General features: G+C 46.9%; 1 protein-coding gene and 1 pseudogene across 1 annotated transcript; both read right to left on the bottom strand.

Annotated features, from left to right (window-relative positions):
- Window positions 1-876: 876 nt before the first annotated feature.
- Window positions 877-3,441, bottom strand: LOC105487590 (cTAGE family member 2-like). The gene has a single exon (XM_011751082.3). The coding sequence runs from the start codon at window positions 3,349-3,351 to the stop codon at window positions 1,114-1,116; it is 2,238 nt and encodes a 745-aa protein (XP_011749384.2). The 5' UTR covers window positions 3,352-3,441; the 3' UTR covers window positions 877-1,113.
- Window positions 3,442-3,757: 316 nt separating this feature from the next.
- Window positions 3,758-5,884, bottom strand: LOC139363260 (copper-transporting ATPase 2 pseudogene; annotated as a pseudogene).
- Between the last annotated feature and the right edge of the window lie 14,991 nt (window positions 5,885-20,875).

The raw sequence follows: 20,875 nt of genomic DNA, 5'->3' as shown, positions 1-20,875 counted from the left end.
AATTGGACAAAAAACACTTCCCCTGAGTGATTAAAAGAATAAAGTTATGACGACTTCTCATGTGCTCGCATTTTTATATGTCTGGAGCCTCCTATAACAGCTATTCCCCGTTCTCTAATCTCAATCTCCTATTCTCTATTCAGCCTTTTTACTCTGCTATTTAACACATTTTATAGTATTTGCCATCTTATAAAATCCCTTTCTTGTTGAGAGATCCAAACGATTATCCTGATGTCTGCCCTATATTCTAAGCTGCAACAACTCAGAATTTGGTGAGTCTTCACCTACAGATCCGCAAGCTGGGCCCGTTTTCCGGGATCCCACACAACACTGCTGTCGGCATCTGTGCTTGTGTGGGAACTGAAGCCAAGAGCCTACACTGATGAGGCTGTGGACAGAAGGGCCCGGGACTCTGGGGACCTTCAGCATAGCCTGAGGTCGGAACGGTCGGCCCCTCCCATGAACTGACTCAATGCCTGGTGTCTGGGTCTGTCCTTGCTGTGTGCTTCAACCCGGGGCACAAGAATGAGAGAGTGACCCCAGCCCTGAGCATGAGCACGCTATGCGTCCAGCACCTAAGTCCACACGGTGCTTGGCCTCTGTCTTCTCACCTCCCTTTTCTTTCTTTCTTTTTTTTTAATTCATTAAATCAACTAAAATTTATTTAATTAAGTATAAAGTTACTTACACACTTGTCTACAGTCACAGTAAATACAGTTCTTGGCAAAAGACAAGGCCTTTAGAATGTAAAGCCTCCCCACCTGCAAGATTACGTATATAAAACTCCCACTATTTTTATATAACAGTAGATTAGTCAAATTAAAATAATTATACTATTTAGAATAAAATAAAATGAAAACAATTTATTCATAAGATTCATATGTAAATCATCCTTATTTACAAAATACTATCCTGAGAATTATAATTCCATTAAGTTTCAGTTTGAGCAAAAGTGTAATCACTTAAGTAACAGCCGTTACTTAAAATTGAAAATGAGATCAGTCAAAATGACTTTTGAAGAGGGCAAAAATATTGTCAGGTTTCTTGCTGTGGTTCTGGATGTTCAGTAGCAGGCTCATTTGAAGGCAGACTCAGCCCTGAAGGGAACTCACTTCAACCTTCAGAATGTGGGGGTTGGGGGAGAAATCCAGGTCTTGGGGGAAGGTAAGGAGGAAAACCCCTCGGTGGATAGACGTTTCTCGTTGCAAATGGAGCGTGCCGTGGACCTGGGAAATACCTTGGTGGAAAATAATCTCGAGGAGCTCCAAACCTGGTTCCTGGAGGAGGTGGGGGGAAAGGAGGTCCTCTTCTCATGAACGGGCCTCTTGTATCCACTGGAAACAATGGACCTCTGATTGGAGCAAGAGGTGGACGAATAAAGCCAGGGCCAGTTGCTTCTTTTTCAGTGGGCAGAGATGAATCAGGCACATTTAAATTCCCAGGATGATCTTTGGCATCATTTCTACTGGATTCCATTTCTGAAGGCATTGACCCATCCATTTTATCCAAAGAAGGCGTATTAAAACTTCTGAGTTCTGCTGGTTCAGAGCGTCTAGCAGAGTTAGAATAAAATCTGTCTTCCCTTTGGGGAGGAGGAGCTGAATCAGGATATGACTGTCCTGGTGGAGGAAACATCATCCTACGGTCCTGTTCCCACGGAGATGGCAGGGGCCCAGTGTCAGAAGGAGCCCTGTGAGGACGGGTTAACCTCTCACAGCTTGATTCTCCTCTTTCATTGGCAATCTGATGGTCCGGAGGATTCCCTGGGCCTCTTGAGCCTCTTCTTTCTTCCCTTGGAGGCAGAGGTGAGAGTCTGAGTGGACCCTCCAGCAGGGTTGGAGGATAGAGAAAAGCTCTCGTTTCAGGTGAAGGCCGACCCAATGGTGAGGGACCATATGGGGAACGCTCTCTGCCAAATGCCGTCCTTGGCACATCAAGTGCATACGGATCCTTTTCTAGAAGCTTTATTTTATACTCTGTTTCAGCTAATTTTTGTCTGTTGTGGGCATTTTCTTTCCTTAAATTGTTGAGGTTTCTTTCAGCAGCCCGAGCTGCCAACCAATTATGACGTGCTTTTTCCTCATGGGAAATAGTCTTCCTTTGATAAAAAGGAATAGTTTTCTCAAATTCTTTAAGATCTTTGGCTCGCTGTCTATAGGTCTCCAGCTCTTTAGTGGCATGGCTCATTATTTCGTCTACTTTAGAAAGTTTCTCTTCTTTCTCTAACCGCCTTTTTTCCTCTACTATTAATTTCCTGTAGAGGCTCATTTCGTTTTCTTGATATAATTCAGTCATTACTTTAAGATTCTGTTGAAGCTTCTGATTCTCACTTTCAAAATGTGTGTTTTCTGACTGCAAAGATGCTTGTTCAGTCTGAAGATGTTTAATACGCTCTGTAAGCTCTTCCTTTGTTTTATCAACTTCAGATAACTGAATATAAATTTGGTTTCTTTCTCCTTCTAAGGTTTTTAAAGAAGCATTTAACTCTACATGGATCAGCTTCTTCAAAGCTCCTTTTGAAGGATCATCTAAGTGAGCACCATCTTCCAATTCACTGTTCACTTCTAAGTTATCATCATCCGTTATGTCTTCTTCAAGCCTCCCAGCCCAATCTTTCATCTTTAGCAAGCGTTCAGTCAGAGTCTTGATGTGATTTGCTTTGTCATTTAGAACTTGTTCTGCATGTACTTTGGAGTCTTCAAATGTTATTTTCTGTTTATTAAGTTCACTCACTTGTTCTTTCCATACTTCAGCTTCTTGCGAAAGCTGCTTCTGGCTTTGTTGAAGTTGAGAATTTTCATTCAAAGCATCTTTTGTTGCTATCTTCAGTCGTTCTTCGTTCATTTGACATGTCGTGAAGGTCATTTTGGCTTCAGCTACTTGTGATTTGAGGGATTTTGACTCATATTCCAGCGACTGTATGCTTTTGGAAATATCCGCCATCAATTCATCTCGTTCAGAATGTTTAGATTTCTCTTCTTTTAACTCTTTTTCTAGACAGAGTATTTCATGCTCAAGCTCAGAATTTGCCCTGTTCAGCTTTTCACAGGTTGCCTCCAAACTTCGTGCTTCTGCTGCCGCCTTCTCAAAGCTGGCATCCTCTAAAGATGACTCTACTTCATAGTCTTCATACTCTTTTTCAACAAGGCTAAATATTTCGAGTAGTTTACATTTTTCTTCAATTAGTCCAGAAAGCTCCACAGCAAGTTTTTTCTCTCTTCTCACATAAAGCCGACTCCTAACCGATCTAAAAGTTCGCCACAGAAAAAGGAGAATAGCAAAAAATCCAACAACAGCTGCATGTATCACCAATTCCCATGGAAAACCATAAGGATGAGAATCTGTTCTCATACCTTCAGTCAGTGCTGCCACAACCCTGTGTGGCAACTGCGGGATCGGTCCCAGGTACGGCTGAGGGGTAGCCCCTGGCTCCTCCTCACTCCGGGATCAGTCCCAGGTACCGCTGAGGGGTAACCCCTGGCTCCTCCGCACTCCGGGATCAGTCCCAGGTACCGCTGAGGGGTAACCCCTGGCTCCTCCGCACTCCACGATCAGTCCCAGGTACCGCTGAGGGGTAGCCCCTGGCTCCTCCACACTCCACGATCAGTCCCAGGTACCGCTGAGGGGTAGCCCCTGGCTCCTCCGTAGCGCCAAGGCTGCTCTGGCGGTTGCTGCAGTAACCGTAGCCACAACAAACGGTGGAGAACGCGCAGCATTCCATCTGGAACCCGGATCCCCACCTGGCAAGTGGAGTGGACCACTGCGGAGCCAGCTGCGGGGGGAGCTGGGGACGCAGGCACCCGGCCCACCCCGGCCACCTCGTTACACTTTACATCCTGAGGCAGCTCTAAAACCTGTATTTTAAAACAACACCACATGGGGAGAAAGACTCAGGTGACCCAGCATCCCAGCTATGGCCATCCACAAGCTGACATCCTAGCTAAATGTAGCCTTGTGCATGAGGCCAGCAGAAGAACCTCCCAGCTGACAGAATGATAAAGAATAACAAACTATGGTTTTAAGTCACTAAGCTTTGGGGTCATTTGTTATGCAGCAGTAGCTAACTGAAATACCTGCCACCTTATCCCGTTGGTGTTTCAGTATCTGTGGTCTGAAATCATCAATTTGGGTGCTTGACTAAGATTATGCCCCATGGTAAATTCTAGTAGGTAATTTTATAGCTAAAATACACATTTTCCGATTGACCTTTACTTCATTGAAGAGATATTTATTTAGCTCCTCCCAAATGAGACAGATTATGGTTTTTAGATTAACTCCTTCCACAAAAGGGCTCACCTCTGCCTAGCATGATCCTCAATCGTCCCATGTACAACTGAAAAACTCTAACCTCGTTCCCAGAAGATCCAGGGCACTTAGAACAGCACTGGCACGTAGACAGTGATCCTCTTACCTCTCCATCAAATGTACCTGCTCTGTGTCCATTTCCGAAACACTGGCACTCCTTCAACACGGATGATGCCTTGCCCTGCAGTGAGCCATCATCTCCCGTGCACACAAGTATCTTCAACTCATCTGGAAACCTCACTCCTTCAGGAGAGGAACCAACTACCTGCCATGATGGGTATCCCAGCCAGCTTGTAAATCAGTGCCAGACCAGGCTGATGTGCATCTTCTCTGGACGGTCCTCTTGGAAAGATGAATGCCAGCTACCACGTCTAGCCAGCCATTTCTGATGAGGACGATGTCGGCTGCCTCGATGGCCACACCCGTGCTGGTGCCAATGGCAATGCCCATGTCTGCCTGGGCCAAGGCTGGGGAGTCATTGACCCCATCATCCTCCACCATGGTGACTTTCTTCCCTTTGTTCTGGAGCTCCTGGACCTTGGCCACCTTGTGCGAAGGCAGCACCTCTGCAAAGACTTTGTTGATGCCAACCTGGGTGGCAATGGCTCTGGCTGTCTTCTGGTTGTCCCCCGTGCTCAAAACCACATCCACACCCATGCCTTGAAGCATGTGCACAGCCAGGGTGGTCTCCTGCTTGACAGCGTCTGCGATAGCCAGCATCAGCAGCTACACAGGATGGGGCACCCCACACCAAGATACCACACTTGCAATGTTCTTATCTGTCAATAGCCACCAGGATGGCCATCTGTCCTTTCATCTCATGGTCTGTCATAGCGTCACTGACATTGCTAGAAATGGTTAAGCCGTTGCGCCTGAGCCATTTGCGGTTTCCAATCAGCACAGAGAAGGTCTGGGGGGCTGCATCTCAACAACCTCCGCAAGCACCAGCTCCCTGCACCAGCCGCCATCTTCCTCATCTCCTTTGTCTGCTCTACTTGGAGGAAATCCTAAGGCCATTGTGGGGCTGGAAATGGCCCCTGAATCCTGCACAAAGCATCTACACCTGCCATGGGGATGCCCCGGGCACAGCAGCTGCAGGTCCCTGGCTTCATGCCTGGAAGAGGCTCTGGGGTAGATGTGTGAGTTGGGGGCAGGAGTAAAAGACAGCCCTGGGTTGGAGAGTGTAGCATCAGGGCCCATGGAGGATGAGGGGATGTGAGCACGGCCTGCCTTAGGGACGCCTCTGTCCTTGCCACCCTGCCAGACAGCGCAGTGGAGACAGCAGTGTAAGGCTGTGCTCCTAGGAGTCTAGGGTCTTGGCGTGACTCTGAGTCAGCAGCCAAGTCCTTAGTCTTGTGATCCTAATTCCCTACAGTGAAACCTCTCCAGGTGACATTTTCCTTCTTGCTGGAAATATCAGGATCTCTACACCATCTTTTCAGGAAGCCTGTTTTAAGGCAGCATGGTTTTCAGGTGGGAAAGTGCTGCCTGCCCACAGAAGACTGAGCTCCCCTTTGCAGGAACACAGCACCAACGGAAGCCTATGGGAGCCATTTCTTCCTGTTGTGGCAAAGGACAAGGGGAGGGAAAGAAAAGTGAAACATGCCCAAATGTAAGCAGTTTACAAGTCATTAAGTAGAAGGAAGGTGTCGAGAGGGATTAACACGTCCCCTGGGGTGCAGGCGGTGGGAGCGCGTGCGCCGTGCCAGCTCCCCATCCTGTCTTGCCCAGCGGCAGAGGGGCAGGGCCTGTGAGATGTGGTGGGGGGCTGGCAGCGGGGGAGGCAGGGAGGAAGGTGAGCTGCATGCTTCGGTGCTTCATCTGCGCAGGTGCCGGTAGGATGCAGAGAAGGAGAGAAAAAGACTGGGGTGCTCACAGCTTGCTGACTGTCACGTGGGCGACCTGTGACCCCATTCTGGAATTGGCTGAATGAAGAGGCAAGGTCTTTGAGAAAACAGCTCTCTGGGTGGGGAGAAGCAAATACAGGAACCCAGGGGAACCCAAGGAGATATTGCCTGACCCTGCAGAACTTCTCCAGGAAGCGGGAAGGCCAGGGATTCCTGTCACCTCATGACCATCTTAAGCTGTGCCCCTGGCCTTTGGCCATGCAGAGCCTGCGTCTGAAGCAGCAGGTCAGTCCCATTCTTGGGCACAGCGGAATGGCACCTTCTGGGTTTGGGCCAAGCCCTAGGTGAGACCCTGCAGGTGTGGAGAAATCCAAGCTCACATGGGTCTGGTCCCTGCCCCCTTTACTCCTGGGTGGATGCAGGAGGGGTGGGCCACAGGATCAGCCCCAGCCTAAGACCTCGGGCCACACCCCTCACAAACGCAGTCTGAGCGCAGCTGCCCTGTCTCTCAGCGGCAGGTATTCTGAACCTGCCGTCAGGGAACTGGGATCCAAGTAGGAGGGAAGGCCAAGCATGGGCCCCTGGGGCCCAGCTCCCTCCCATGGTGACTGACCAAGCCAATTAGACAGAGCAGGAAAACCTGGGCAGATAAGGGCTCTTAGGATTGTGGGTGTAACTCTGTTACTCAGTTCCGCAAACCCTTTCTCTCAGGGGGCGGGGACGCTGCCTCTCCTTCAGGACAGGGCATTAGAGGGATGGCCACTGAGTCAGCTTCCAGAACCACCTGCCTGCAGCATTCGCGCACGTTTCTCCACCACCACGGCGCCCACACTGGCCACGCACGTGCGGGACCATGACCTTCCTGAATGAGTTTCCACGCATCTCCTGAGCACCTCCTAAAGCCAAGAGCTGGAACCGCAGGAGGCAATCCGTCCTCCTTAACGTGATTGCATAAATTATCACCATGCCGGGGCCACCCACAGCCGGCACTCAACGTCTGTGTTGCCTGGAATCAAATAAAGGAAAATAGCACAGAGGTCTCAGATTGCACGTAGACCCTTTCCAGTTGGGCAGAACATAAATGGGCTGGGAAGTTTGTTGTCAGGAGTCTTTGAGTTCCAGGAGCTTGGAGGTGGCCGGGACGAGAGGCCGGGAGGTGGGGCTCCGCTGGCGCTGGTTCCTATGCAATCCCAGAAAAATAAGTCATCCTTCTAAGCCCTAATTCCCTCATCTGTTAAAACAAAAACAAAAGCAAACAAAGAGGCATGTGTGGGGAGGGGATGATGACTCCCACCCCTTCTGGATCAAATGAAATTTGCTAAAGTCTTTTGTAAACTGCCTGTGCCCTGCAGTATCATCGACTTAGCAGAAGGTTTCCAAGCACCCCTTGCACTGACACACAAGTCAGAGCCTCACAGCCATTTTGCACATATTTGAACTAGCCTGGAGAAGAGGCTGGTGAAAGCTCTCTAAGTAACAACGCTTGTTTGTGACATTTGAAGGACTAGCCGTGAAAAGCTCTCTAGTCTTCCGTCTCTGTTATCAGCAGTGGGGTATTTAAGTTATTCTGAAGTTTTAAACAAATCATCTTCTTTCTGCTACTCTACGCATATTTACGGTAAGCGGAGACATGGTCCCTGAAAGGCCATGTGTTTTGAAGGTGTGCGTTTCAATGTTGGGAATTTTGTGAGGTACCGAATATTCATAGGCCACCCCGACGTGTGGCGTGTGGGAAGCTCCTGGAATCCCCAGAGATACGGAGTTTCTGTATCCAGCAGCTAGGATAACCCTTTCATCACAGACAAGCTCTCCCGCCCAGGGATAAATACTCTCCAAAGAGAGGGAGGACAGCCCTTCCCCATCTGTGGGGTGGCTAGCTGACCCGCTGCCTGGGAATTACCAGTACATGTCTATGAGGGTGAGAGGAGGCCGCACCTCTGCTCGGGGACAAGGTGGCCGCGCTCACCCTTCCATGCAGTGGATTGGGTGGCTGGCCCGGAGGGGTTCCTGGGGAGTGCTGGATCAACTTCCCAGCCCCAGTATATTTTATGCTAAAATTTTCCTAGGATAATTTTATTTGGGGAGTAAAGAGGCTTCTCTTTTAAAAATGAGAATGTCCTTGGGAAGAGAAAATTCAGAGATGGAAGAGTAAGGCCCAGATGTACAAAACTAAGTTAGGCGGCCACCCTGGGGGTGTCGGGGAGACAAATCACTGGAACTGGAACAGAAAGTCATTTACATCTTAGTATGAATTAGTCCATACCAGCTGCTTATCTCTGTATAGCTGGTTTAGTTTTCCCACCTTGAGCAGACTAGAAGTTTTATTAGGATAACTATCATTCAAAAATATCAGGGAAATATATTTGATTTTTTTATTGTGGTAAAATATATGTGATGGTTAATTTTATGTAACCAATTAACTAGGCCATGGTGCCTAGATATTTGGTCAAATGTTATTCAAAATATTTCTAGGAAGGTATAGTTAGATGAGATTAACATGTAGGTCTGTGGACTCGGAAAAGCAGATTTCCTTGTAATGTAGGTGGGCCTCATCCAATCAGTTGATGGCCTTAAAAAAAAGACTGCGGTCCCCTGAGTAAGGAAAGAGGAATGAGGCATTCTGCCTCCAGATGCCCTTTTAATATGAGACACATCAATGCTGCCCTGGGCCTCCAGCCTCCCAGTCCACCCAGGAGAATACTGCCAGGCACGGTGGCTCACATCTGTAGTCCCAGCACTTTGGGAGGCCGAGGCAGGCAGATCACTTGAGGCCAGGAATTCAAGACCAGCCTGGCCAACATGGTGAAACTCCATCTCTACTAAAAATATGAATACAAAAATTAGCCAGGTGTGGTGGCTCATGCCTGTATCACAGCTACTTGGGAGGCTGAGGCACAAGAATCACCTGAACTCAGGAGGTTGAGGCTGCAGTGAGCTGAGATCAAGCCACTGCACTCCAGCAGTTAGACTCTGTCTCAAAATAAGTAAGTACATAAATAAGAATATGGACCTGCCAGCCTCCACAGCCATGTGAACTGATTCCTTACCAGCTCTCTCTCTGCACATCCCCTCCCCCACCACACAGGCTCACACACTCACACACTCACATCCTGCTGTCTGTTTCTCTGGAGAATGCTAATGCAATCTACTTAACTAGACTGGCAGTTTGGCTCTTTTTCTTCTTTTTTTTTTAGACTGAGTCTCGCTTTATTGCCCAGGCTGGAGTGCAGTGGTGCAATCTCGACTCACTGCAATCTCGTTTTGGGACTTTTTAAGTGCACCACTCAGTGGCATTAAGTACACTTATTTCCTTGTTGTGCAACCACGCCCACGGTCCTTATTGGATGTTGAGGAGGGAGGGAGGTGAAACGTTTCAGGTCCATCTTGTGTCTTCCTGCCTCTCTCCTGGAACCAGCCATTCTTCCCTTTGCAGGAGAGTGGTTTAGGGACCAAGGTGTGGATGTTGGCTGTGCTTGCTTTGACCAGGGCGATGGTTCTAGGCCCTCTCCGCTGACAGAGCAAGGGAATATATGAGCAACCACAAGCCACAGAGAAAGGCCCCAGGAGCAGCCAGTGCTGCCAGCATTTGGATATTGGGTGCTCAGCCAGCAACAGTGTTAAGGCCCTGTCTGTGGACTCGGTGCTCGCAGCCCCGGCAGACTCACATTTGACCACATGGCGGCCATCCCAGGGGACACATGCCTCTGCTTCCCTCATGGCAGGACCTGGTCTCCCCACGTGGCACTTAGGAGATGACCCGTGGAATGGGCAGAGCGTCTACATGGAGGCGGCCGTGGTCTCCCTGCCCCCATGTGGACCTGCCTGTCCCCGTCTTTGCACCGAGGGGACTCTGACGTCTTGGCTGTTTGCACAGCCTGGGGCCATTAGAGGTGTTTACTGGTGGTGTGGAGGGTAGGAGGAAATGTGGGAGGCCCTGAGAATGGCCAGGACGCAGCCCCACACTGACAACCTCTGTTCTGAGCAGGTCAGTCCCTCCTGGGACCTGGTGGCCCCCTCCTCTCCCTGGCCTTTCTCCCTTGACTGCCCACTTCTGCCCAGGGACATTCATTCTTGAAGGCGGAAACTCATGCCTGCTTTACCTCTGGCTGTATTTCAGCAGCTGAGGGGAGAGGATCGCCCTGTGCCCATAGCCTGAGACCTGATGACCTCGAGCACGGATGAATGTCCAAATCCTCTGGCCTTACCACATGCTTGGCCCTGAGAGACTTCTCAGCACAAACAGAGCCAGGAGATGATGTGACGTGGGTGGGGAAGGGAGAGGAGTGCTCATCTGGAAGGAAGGGACTTAGAAACCCCATCCACAGCTGTGGCTTATGATTCCTCAGGGACAGGAGGTTATCTGCTGGCTGGACTGGGAGCACAACTGTCACTCTTCCCTGGCCACTGTGATGCCATCGCAGCTCTGCAGATGCCTGGCTTCGCCCCTCTGTGTTTGCAGTAAGCACAGATTGTCCCAACTCAGCAGTGGAGTTTCTGAATCCAGCAACTCCCTGATGTTGACCTTTGAACTGGGGGGATTGGTGCTGTTAACCCCCAAAAGGGTCTCAAATGAAGCATTAAAGTTCTCCCCTTTCTATTCAAAGCTGATAGATAGAAAGATGGATAGATAGATAGATAGATAGATAGATAGATAGATAGATAGATAGATAGATAGATAGACAGGATAATTTGCTTCTAAGTTTTTCTTTTTCTCCCATTATTTATTTTCTTCTTCATTTTAGTTATAACATGCTTGTTCATCTTAATCTAATTTTCACTTCCTATATCCTTGTTTTTGATCATCTAGTAAATCAGCAAAAGCCGATTAAAGAGCTGATTCTAGGGAAGACTGAGCAACCACTCCAAGGGCAATGTCATCCATGGAGAGCTGATCCAGGGAAGACTGAGCGATCACTTCAACAGCGATGCCATCCATGGAGGGCTGATCCAGGGAAGACTGAGCGATCACTTCAACAGCGATGCCATCCATGGAGGGCTGATCCAGGGAAGACTGAGCGATCACTTCAACAGCGATGCCATCCATGGAGGGCTGATCCAGGGAAGACTGAGTGATCACTTCAACAGCGATGCCATCCATGGAGGACTGATCCAGGGAAGACTGAGTGATCACTTCAACAGCGATGCCATCCATGGAGGACTGATCCAGGGAAGACTGAGCGATCACTTCAACAGTCATGTCCTCCATGGAGGGCTGATTCTAGGAAAGACTGAGCGATCACTCCAAGAGAGATGCCATCCATGGAGGGCTGATCCAGGGAAGACTAAGCGATCATTCGCTTAGATGACATAGTTATTCCAATAACTGTGTCATCCATGGAGGGCTGATTCAAGGAAGACTGAATGATCACTCCAAGAGTGATGCTGTCCATGGAAGCAGTGAGGCATGATGGAACTAAAGCACAGAGAGTAATAGCATAGGAGGCTGGACAAGGTGTCCATGGATTGATAGCATTCTGTGGTATTTGCATTGCATGAAAGAAGAAAAAAAATTGTCATAAATTTAAACTTTCTTGAGACAAATATGTGTGTCAAAATATGTAAAAACAACTCCTGAAATAAAATACATACTTTTCCAACTAGTAGAGAGAATAAAAAGAATTTAAGAAATTATAATCAAACTCATGTGGACAAAACAAAGAAAAAGTATGATCATGAGCAAACATAAAATAGGTATTGGAAATAAATTTAAATAAATTAAATGATTGTAAATGAATCTAACTAGCTATTAAAGTGTGAGAGAGAGACACACTTAAAACACAGTATCACGGAAAGGCAGAATGTAAAGGGATATGAGCAGAGCTAACAGGAAAATGCAAAGACCAAAGAGAAGGCGTTATAACAACATGACAGGCTGGACTGGATTTAGAGAAAGAAGCATTATTAGGGACATAAACCGCCAACGTGTAATGATAAAAAGAGCCATTCAGGGAAAAAAAAAAAAAAAAAAACACTTCTAAAGTACAGACCAAGACAGTATTCAACTATATAAAGCACAAAGGGATAACATTCAAAGAAAAACGCACAAATCTAGAGTCATAGCAACATATTTCATCATACCTGCAAGCAGATAATAAATATGTACACACACAGAGGAAGTGAAGGGCTCCCTTTTTCATCAATGCGGTTGAAATCCTGCCAGCAACAAGCCCACAGGGAGAATCTCTGAGAACTTACCTCAGGAGATCACAAGGGAAGTCTCAACAAACACAAGAACCACAAAACTACAGGACTCATCAGCATCTAGTCTAGAGTGTTTGACCTCACAGTGATTTAGAAAATAATAACAAAAAGACAATTCACCAAAACTTCTTCGGTTTGGAAGTTTACAAAGACCTTTTAAATAATTTATGGTCAAATTAGAAAGAATAATGAAAACGAAAAACAATTTACTAATTAATACCAATAAAAACACTCCATACTAAAGTTGTCGGAGCTAGCTAACATGGTACTAAGACTGAAAACCCATTAGCTGAGCAAACAATTTGGAAACACAGAGTAATTCCAAAGAAAACCAAAAGAAGGGGATAATGAAAGCAAGAGCAGAAATTAGTGAAACAGGATATGAAGGAAAAATAGAGACACCAGTGCAAATGAGACCTGGTTCTTTGGAAAAATAGGCAATATTAATGCACTGCTGGCAAGATCATCTAAAAAAATAAAGTTAGAAAAAGACAGAAACAATTCCTTTAGTGAAAGGAATAATATTGGTACACCCTGGGCTGAAACTGATCAGAGGCAGAAAATGGGGAAAGCAGGAAAAAAGCAATGCTACAGATGAAAACAATATAGTCGCATCCGTGGTAATGATGTTTCAAATCTTAAGAGAAACGCATGTGCAACTTTATTTTACTAAACTTAAAAATTTAGATGAAATAGAAGATTTCCTAGTAAAGCATACATTTGCAAGCCGACTTAAAAATATAGAGAGAAACTTGGTGAGACGTAAGCATTTAAGAGAGTAAATGTTTAAAAATTCACAAAAACCATCCAAGGCCCAGATGGTTATACAATCAGGTCCACAAATTTTGAGTGAACATATGATTCCTGTCTTTTACATACCATTTATTGAAATATAAGAAGAAGAAAACCATCACAGCTGCTTTTATGGGCTGGTTTAGCTTTGGGATGAAAACCAGATGTGAGTATTATAGGAAAGAAATTTCATAGGCCAATTTCTTCTATGAACATAAGATACAATCCTAAAAAACATTTACAACCTAATTTCGGCAGTGTCCTAAAAAGACACATTATAAATAATTGAATGTCTGGACTTTGCAAAAAAAATCCATCTGAGGTGGGGGTGGCTACGTGGGTTTGGTAAATGAGAAGACGGGCAATTGACTGAGCCTGCTGGTGCTGTGCCGCGTGCTCTGGAGCTTATCTTCTCCCTAGTTACGTTTCAGTATCATTTAAAAGTACAAACAAAAACCCCATCACCAAACATTGTTCATCCCATGAATGCACAATTGGTTTAGCAATGGACATTTTGTTAATGGGATTCATCTTATTAACATAGTAAATGAAAAATATCAATGATCTCAAAAAATATTAAATGTTCACACCATTTTGCAATAATATATATGCATGTGAATTAGAATTTTTCCTAACCTAAAAAGGTTAACTTTTCCTTACCTTATGATCATAGTGTATTTACCCAAAGTCACAGAAATTATGAGATTAGAAGGGGCTTTAAAAAAGTAAAAACCAAAAGGAATCCTCACGAACATTCTGTCAACTGCTCTTGCTTCCTGGGTGTTGCTGAGCATGGTGGTGGTGGCTCCAGCACTTACAGTCATGCTAGAAAAACGCACAGAAAGTAGCATTGGAATTTCCAGTCAAAACGTCCATTCCTCCCTGACTTCGACTTTCCACATAAAGGAAATTCCACTGACCAGCAGTGTTTTCTGGACACTTCTCTGCAGCTCCCACCTGCTCACTGTGGGGAAAGCAGAGTGACTCGGGGGGCGAAGGGGGGGCCGATGATGTCCGGAGAAGAAGCTGGGCCTGTGGCCAGGGCCCAACTTCCAGCCTGTGACTGGTCAGTCAGTTTAGCCACCAGCTTAGTGTAGTGCTCTGTCATTGCTGTCTTGAAAATCTTGATAATTTTGTCTTTGAATTGTGTTCTGTAAGTGATGCCCCCAAGGCTGACAGAGATTGCTTGTGAGTAGGGGAGGTTCATCTAACACGCACGTCTGCTACTGCTCCTTGCCTCCTGGTCCCCACAGAGCAGCCACGATGCCCATGAGCACAGACCTGCGATGGCAGCTGTGCAGCCAGACCTGAAGCACCCACACAGTGAGCGTGTAGCATTTACCACTGAGCAGAACAGCCTCAGAGGCCACACTTTCCTCTCAAACCAGAACCTACATCTAACACTAGAGAAGGCAATGCCATCCTGAGAAACATGAGTGCCAGGAGTCCCAGCACATCTGTCCCCAAATGCTCGCCTTTTCACTTGGACTGGGTATGAGGACACAGAGGAAAGGGGAAGAGGATGACCACGCTTCTCCGCTCCTAGTCGTTCCCTACCTGTCAGCGAGCTGGAGGTGCAGCCTGCAGGTGGGGCGTGCATGCCAGGTTCACCTGGAGCATTGCACGGTTCTGGTAAGAATAAAATGCAAATGCACATGAGAGCTACAGACACACCGTGCAGCCTCAATGATTCTGCGATTCTGCAGCTTCAATGATTCTGCACGCAACTTATAATTTTGTAACACTGGCCCGCAGTATAAAGACAAACAGCAAAATTCATGCCCGTAATTTAAAATTTTAATTTTCTATACTTTGAATGACATTAAATAGCAAATACACATCCTGACAAGTTGAGGAAGAAACCGCAGAATGAAAGGAAGACGCTTTATACTCAGGTGCCTTTCACAGCACCGGGCCCTGCTTGTGGAACAAGGAGCTCAGCATCTGCCCTTTGGCACTGAGTCCCAAGCGTGTGCTCGGGCCCTGGCAGCAACCCTGCCCTTTCCTTCTCCTCTGCTGTTGGGAGCCACTCAAACTGTTCTCCTGAGCCGTGTGGGCAGCTGAGTGACAAGGCCCTCATCCCAGCAGGATCTTGTGAGGGTCAGGTGGGCAAATCTGTGAATTCACGGCTCAATATTGGGTAGCCCACTTTTCCGCAGATATAATACCAGTATTTTCTCAAATAGAACTGATGGTATAACCTTTGGCTGCTTAAATTTTGACTTTGCTTTTCTTCAGAACCTGGGTAGGAAAGAGGAGTGTTATGTACTGGGTTCAAACAGCCACTCTGCCTGGTTTGACTGCAGGCACTGAAAATCCAACAGAACCCACAGGCAAACTCCTAAAACGAATGAGAGGCTTTAAGAAGGTTGCAGGATACAAAATAAACACAGTAACATACATACAGGTGCATGCACCTCACTTAAAACTCCAATTTTATTTATTATACAGAAAAGGCATATAGGGATACATGTAAGAAAATATGGGCATAATTTTAAGAAAAAAAATTAAAAACTTGCTGAGGTGCCTAGAATAGAACTAGGTTAACTGACATGAAGACTTGTCATGAAGATAGTCATAATTCCCCAAGTCAGCCCATAAATTTAAATGCAATTCCATTGAAACCAAGCAGAGGCTTTTCACTGGACAAGATGATGCTGTGATTCACACACAAGTATAAAGAGCCGGAATGGCCGAGACAGCATCGAAGAAGAAAAGCTGCGATATTTGGCTGAGAGTCATTATCAAGCCTTTTTCAAAAGCTGCAGAATTGACTAACGTGGCACAGAGGATGAAGAAATAAACCGTGAAAGAGAATTGCTCTGTCCCCAGGTGGAGACCACACATACCTGATGCCCAGAGAGCCGGAGTCAGCACAGGCCAGTGGGAAAGAGCAGATCCATCCACAGCGGTGAGAAGATGGTCATGGGGGACAGGCACCCGGAATCAGCAGCAGAGCTCTCCTCCCACACAAGGGCAAGTATCACGGGCACCTCGAGGCAAAAGGCAAAGATGCTAAACTGCTAATAACAATAAGGAATAGCTGTACAATAGTAGACTATATAGGAGCTCTCCAAATATGATTTTTTAAAACCCACAAATCATAAATGAAAAGATCCCTAAATTTGATGGCATTGACCCAAAACCCTGCGCTCAGCCAAAACACCATCAACAAATTTATAGACAAGCCTCAGCTGGGGAAGTGATACTCGCAAACCCTGTAACTTACCACTCACCAAAAACTAGTGTCCACATTTGAGGACTCCTACACATCAATGAAAAAAATGAGAAAAATGGGGAAAAGGATATGTAGAGGTTAATTCACAAGGGAAACTAGAAGGCCAAGAAAAACATGGAAAGTGTTCAACCTCATTATAAACCGATAAATGCACATTAAAACCATAATGAAACACCATTTGATATCTGTTCCATTTGGCACCATTACAACGGCCTGACAATACCAAGGTTTGGAAGTGAGAAAGTTGGAAGTCTTGGGCATGGCAGGTGGGTGTGTGGTCAGAAGAACAATGGTCCCCGAGAGATGTCCATGTCCTAATCCCTAGAATTTGTGGATATGTTAGGTGATGTGGCAAAGGTGGATGAAGTTTGCTGAGGGAATTAGGAGGCTATCAACTGACCCGAGACGGGAAACTATCCCTGATTGTCCGGGTGGACCCAGTGTGATAGTCACGGGGGTCCTCATGAGAGGAAGGGGGAAGCAGAAGGGAGAAGATAAGAGAGTGCAGCTTGAGAAGGACTCACCGATGTTCCCGGCTTTCACGGTGGAAGAGGAGGCCCAGAGCCACTGGCTTCTAGAAGCTGCAAAAGGCATGGAAACAGTTTCTTTGCTAGAATCTCCAGGAGTCAGCCCTGCCAACACCCGGACCTCAGCCCAGGGAGAATGACTGTGGACCTCCGCCCTCCAGAACAGTAAGAGGATAAAGTTGCTGTGTTTTAAGCCCCCAAGTCTATGGTAGTTTGTGACAGAAGAAACACATACAGCCACCTGGGAGAGACATGGGGGTATCTATGCAGAGTCTTGCTTGCGTGGACAGAAAGACAGAGAAATGGATGTTTGCGCAACATTGCTTGAGACGGCAACATAAGAGTCCATCATTAGAGGAATGGGCAGATGAACTTTGGCCTGGTCAGTGGGGGTATGGCCCGGTCGAGGGCAGCACGGGGCAGACACGGGCATGTGGAGGTGTGGGCACAGCCCCGGTGGGTCCGTGTCCCAGCCCCTGGTGAGGAGTGATTACTCCTCGCACGTCTGTGGGAGGACCTGCGTGAGTGAAGGACACCAAGTCTGTCTTATCAAAGAGCTCAGTAAATATTCTCCTAGTAATTGTCACATATCCTGAGGTACCATTGAGTGAATATGCACATTGGAAAAATGATGATGTTTATTCAAAACGTGAAAACGTGAAAGGATGCTTGGTGGTGTTACGGGTACATGCATGTACCTGTAAATATACGTAAATATAGGAAAACTTAACAGACATCTGCCCTGACTTCAGAACTGTGGCTAACTCTGTGATGGAGGGAGGGGTTTAGCTGCAGTTTTTACACATTACTTATTGTTTGAAAATTAAATATTTGAAGGAAATGGAGCAGCATTCTAATTTGCCCCAGATCCCTTTGGTGAGGGCATGAGGAATGGGTATGTGGTATTCGCATTTGTTTTTTTTGTTTTAAGTACTTCAAAAATTTAAATATGTTTTTGAATCAGAAAAAGACAATGAACCAATAGAAACAGAGAGGCCAAGTACACACCTTTGGGGGTCTGATTTCCTTTATTTAGTGGTGGTATGTCATCCTCTCCTGCCACCCTGTTACACGTTATTTTAACAGCCAAGAAAAACGCTAAGTGTCGTGCTAACGCCAAAATTCAGCTGGGAGGTTAGCTTCTTCCCTAATGTAAGAGAATTCCATCCATTCCTTCACGTACCTTCATGTACATGCAACGGCCTAGCATAGCTACTGTGGAGATTACACGTGAATACATACATAAGCCATGATCTGTTCAAAGAGGCTTACGCTCCAGTCGTGAGCTGGGACCTTGGGCAAGAGATGGGTTTTGGAAATCAGAGGCCTGAGGTTAATTTCAGACACCTCCACATGCTGGCTGGGTGGGTGCCCTGAGCAAGCCAACTACTCATTTTGGCTTTAGTTCTTTTAGCTTTAAAATATAGTGTAGATATAAAATACCCACGATATCTACCTTACAGGATTGTCATGAGCACCAGAAGATTTTTGAGGAAGTACTTTGTAAATATTAATTATTAATCATACATACTTGTGAAAAATAAATAGTAGACAGTAAATGTCAGCCACTCACAACTATTCTATAAATCTCAAGAGTTAATGAACATGTCCCTTAACCCAAATCGTTGACATTTTCTCAACTACAAGTCCCTGAGAGTCCTTTAATAAATGACTATTTTCCCTAAATTATATGTGGAGAATTATACGTAAAAAAATCTTTCTATTAAATAGGGTCTCACATTATCTCATCTTCCTCAACCAATCCAGTAGCTCATGCAGGCCTCCCCAGATTAGGCGTGAATTTGTTTCAGTTGCACCAACACATGAAGAAGTTAAATTCCTTCCACATGCTTGGTGTCAGTTCTCCTAAGCACCTGTGCATCTGTGATCTTTCTGAGACAAACATACGTGAGTTCTGTGCTCACCGTTGCCAATAAAGACAAACTCTGAGGATCTGCCTGACTCTGGGTTCCATAACCTCCGCTGTTTCTAATAGTTTGAAATTTGGTGAAATAAAAAGGACAATTGACAGTGAATAAATGAACATAAATAAAATTTAGATGGTATTCTACTCTAGGCACTGTTCTTGTCATTGCTTGAACGTTGTGACTCTGAGTGAGGTGAAATGCCTCCCAGGGAATCACAGATCCTGGCCACAGCCAGACAAAACAAGGCACCGTTTAGAGCCAGGAGACACACAGGCTGCTCATGCAAAACATGGATTTGCTTTCAGCGAACTCTTAGCGAACCGAGTCCCCACGTGCCAACTCCTGGGCACTGCCCAGCTTCTCCAGCTTGCCGCCATGTGCTCCGGGGCCACGGCGCCCCTGAAGGCTCCATCGTTGGACGGTTCTACAATAGCTTCTTTCTAAACCCAACACACACCCGTCAATGTAGGAAGTCCCTAGAGCACCAGCCCACCTCAAGGATTGACAGTGGAGGCCAGGTAAGAAAGCCGAAAAGCAACAAGGAATGCGAGGCTCCGTGAGGGAGGCGCTGTTTCTACAGGGACCTGCGGGGTCACACAGATACTCGTTCCAGGGCCAGGGGACACCACGCACTTTGGCTGCAGGACCCGGTGGGCTGGAAGAGTGTCTTCCAGGCAGACCTCAGAGACCCCCGTGAGGAGCGTTGTCCTAAGGCTGATGCGCTGGAGGCACGGAGGGCCTTCAAAGACTGCAGAGGCTCTACTGCTTTTTCCTGAACGATGGCCAGTGCAACCCTCACACAAAGGGGTCCCCCTCACTGCTGCTGCAGACCAGCACCGGGACAAGTGCTACGGGCGGGTCAGTGCCGGGCAGCATGCGGGAAATGGCTGTGTCATCTCACTCAGCCTTGGGAGCATCCCTCCAGGAGGGTCCGGGACAGGAGGACGGAAGCTGTTTCTCTCCAGCGCTGACACAGAGGCCTTGTGGCTGCTTCATTGCCCTGGAACCAGACACTTCCTGTCACCCAGGATGGAAAATGCATTGCAGGAGCAAACATTGGAAATTCCAGAATATGTCCTCAAGTGGGGTGAGGGGTGGGACGGAGGAGAGTCACTGTTAAGGAGGATGAAGCTTTAGCGACTGAAGTCAGTGATTTGCTGTCCTGTCCCGCTGTGCACCCTGCCCTTGATTAGGAGACGGTAGCCGAAAGAAAAATAGAAATAAAATGGAATTAAAAATTCAAAAATAGAAATTAAAAGACTGATTAGAGCCCTATTTCTATAAGGTATTCTGATTTCAATAAGAACTCTTAACGGGGCGCAGTGGCTCACGCCTGTAATCCCAGCACTTTGGGAGGCCGAGGCGGGCAGATCACGACGTCAGGAGATTGGGACCATCCTGGCCAACATGGTGAAACTTCATCTCTACTAAAAATACAAAAAATTAGCGGGGCGTGGTGGCATGTGCCTGCAGTCCCAGCAACTTGGGAGGCTGAGGCAGGAGAATAGCTTGAACCCGGGAGGTGGAGGTTACCATGAGGCAAGATCACGCCACTGCACTCCAGCCTGGGAGACAGAGTGAGACTCCATCTCAAAAAAAAAAGAACTCTCATTTCTTGCTGGGGACGAAGAAACGCCATGGAAGAGTCTCCGGTTTTCTTGGAGCCCAGTGTTGCTGTGGCCTGTGACAGCGGTCAGCGGCTGGGTCCTCCAGAGGCAGAGCAGCTCTGCGTTCTGCATCCTCCTGTGGCAGCCGCCTGCATGGGCCTCTCCCCAGGCACGGAGTCCCCATGCCCAGACCCTGGGCCAGGCCCCTTCTCTGGAACTTCAGCCAAGCAGAGAATGGGTCTTTCTAAAACACAAATGCAATTACATCCAACACCTCTGCTTCTGAGGAATTGAACACGCAAGGGTTCAAGACTGGATCGTATATAAAAGCAGAACTCTGACCCACACCTGCCCAGAAAGCCAACTCTTTATCTGCAATACATAGCCCAGGAGGCCAGTGGCCGTGTCAGGCTTGCAGGGAGCCAGATTG

Source organism: Macaca nemestrina, chromosome 5 (genome assembly GCF_043159975.1).
Source record: "Macaca nemestrina isolate mMacNem1 chromosome 5, mMacNem.hap1, whole genome shotgun sequence".
NCBI lineage: Eukaryota > Metazoa > Chordata > Mammalia > Primates > Cercopithecidae > Macaca > Macaca nemestrina.
This window is presented reverse-complemented; position numbering and strand designations above follow the sequence as displayed.

What these genes read in the sequence shown, in the direction of transcription:
- LOC105487590 (XM_011751082.3), bottom strand. Translation starts at nt 3,351, where the DNA reads ATGAGAACAGATTCTCATCCTTATGGTTTTCCATGGGAATTGGTGATA.